At 41.8% G+C, this 1,346-nt stretch overlaps 1 protein-coding gene across 1 annotated transcript; it reads right to left on the reverse strand.

Moving 5' to 3' along the window:
* Positions 1–791: 791 nt before the first annotated feature.
* On the reverse strand, positions 792–1,346 carry LOC140166844 (lactadherin-like). The gene has a single exon (XM_072190332.1). It carries the CDS (start codon positions 1,344–1,346, stop codon positions 792–794), a length of 555 nt encoding a protein of 184 aa, XP_072046433.1.

Here is a 1,346-nt window from a genome sequence, read left to right on the forward strand (position 1 = left end):
ACACGTCAATGGTGAGAGCACTGTGAACAGTAACTGCAGTTAGTCTAGTCCCCAGGATGGCTTCCCATGCACCCAATAATATGAGATTTTACTCAACTTGCGTATTATTAATTAACTCAACAGAAAGAGCAGTTCTTATTATAAACGTTAAGTTACAGTTAAGTTTAGCCTGTGTTAAGCGACGGACCACGCTGAATGTAACATCTCCTCTAGGGGCTTTCCTGTAGCCAAATATCATTAAAACTACACTCTTAAGGGGCTCACCATTAGCAGATTAGATTTCCAGGGGTGGCATGGGAGCTTTTTGAAAAAAAAACCACTTCGCCCACTAGTGAGCAAAAAAAACCAAAATTGCCCACTAGTGAGATGAAAAAAAAAATTGCCTCCATGATTAGTAAAAAAAAAAAAGAATCTCCACCTAAATCTGTATAACGGTATACATTAAAATTTTTAAAAAAATACCAAACGTTGTGGCGTCGACTTTGCAATGCGCCGTTGTCCAAATTCTACAACACGCGAAGAGTCTGACAATGGTGTTTTACCGTCGCAGAACCATCTGTCGTGGAAATCGAAAACTCCCTATTGTATGTTCAAGAACTCAAAAAGTCCTCTATAAAGCCAATAAGGGTTCTAAAGACCTTTCGCAGAACCTTTAATGGTTCTTTGAAGAGTCTTTAAAGGTTCCCCTAGGAGTAGGAGGGCAGCCTAAGAACCCTTGTAGCACAATTATTTTTCTAAGTGTAAGCTAGTGATACAATGTTATATTTTAAGAGCCTCTAATCTGATTCACTTTAAGATACGCATCCCATTACGTCAAAAAGTACCGTGCACTGAGGCGAAGAGTGATCAAACAGGTAACAATCCATTGGTTCCAAACGAACTATAAGAGCAACGACGACACGCGGGAAAAGTACCTGGACAGGAGAGTTAGCATTGTTCCTACTGTTGCCTGTAAACACCATCGGTGGCTCATCACAACTGCTCCTGATATAATCTATCGAGCTCACATCAAGGCCCGTTTGGATTGTCAGTTTTGATGCCCAACACGGTGCCGAAGTCGGACCATCATATCCCTGAATCACTACTCCATGAACATAACTGATTTCGAGGAGGTTTGCTTGAATCCAAGGATTAGCATCTTCTCGGGCGTTTCGCCAATAGTTGCCGGAATCAAGTTTGCTGAATTCGGCATTATGAAAGCCATCAGCCGACGATGCCTCTATATTCTGATCCGGGATCAAATCTTCGTCACCGCCGAGTGCAACTGTTTGATTGCACTCGAAGGTTTCTTCAAAGTTATCAACGCATGTTGTAGTTGCTAGTACAGCTGTGACAATGGGTGACAT

The sequence above is a fragment of the Amphiura filiformis genome, chromosome 12, assembly GCF_039555335.1.
Source record: "Amphiura filiformis chromosome 12, Afil_fr2py, whole genome shotgun sequence".
NCBI classification, from domain to species: domain Eukaryota; kingdom Metazoa; phylum Echinodermata; class Ophiuroidea; order Amphilepidida; family Amphiuridae; genus Amphiura; species Amphiura filiformis.

What these genes read in the sequence shown, in the direction of transcription:
- LOC140166844 (XM_072190332.1), bottom strand. Translation starts at nt 1,346, where the DNA reads ATGTCACCCATTGTCACAGCTGTACTAGCAACTACAACATGCGTTGAT.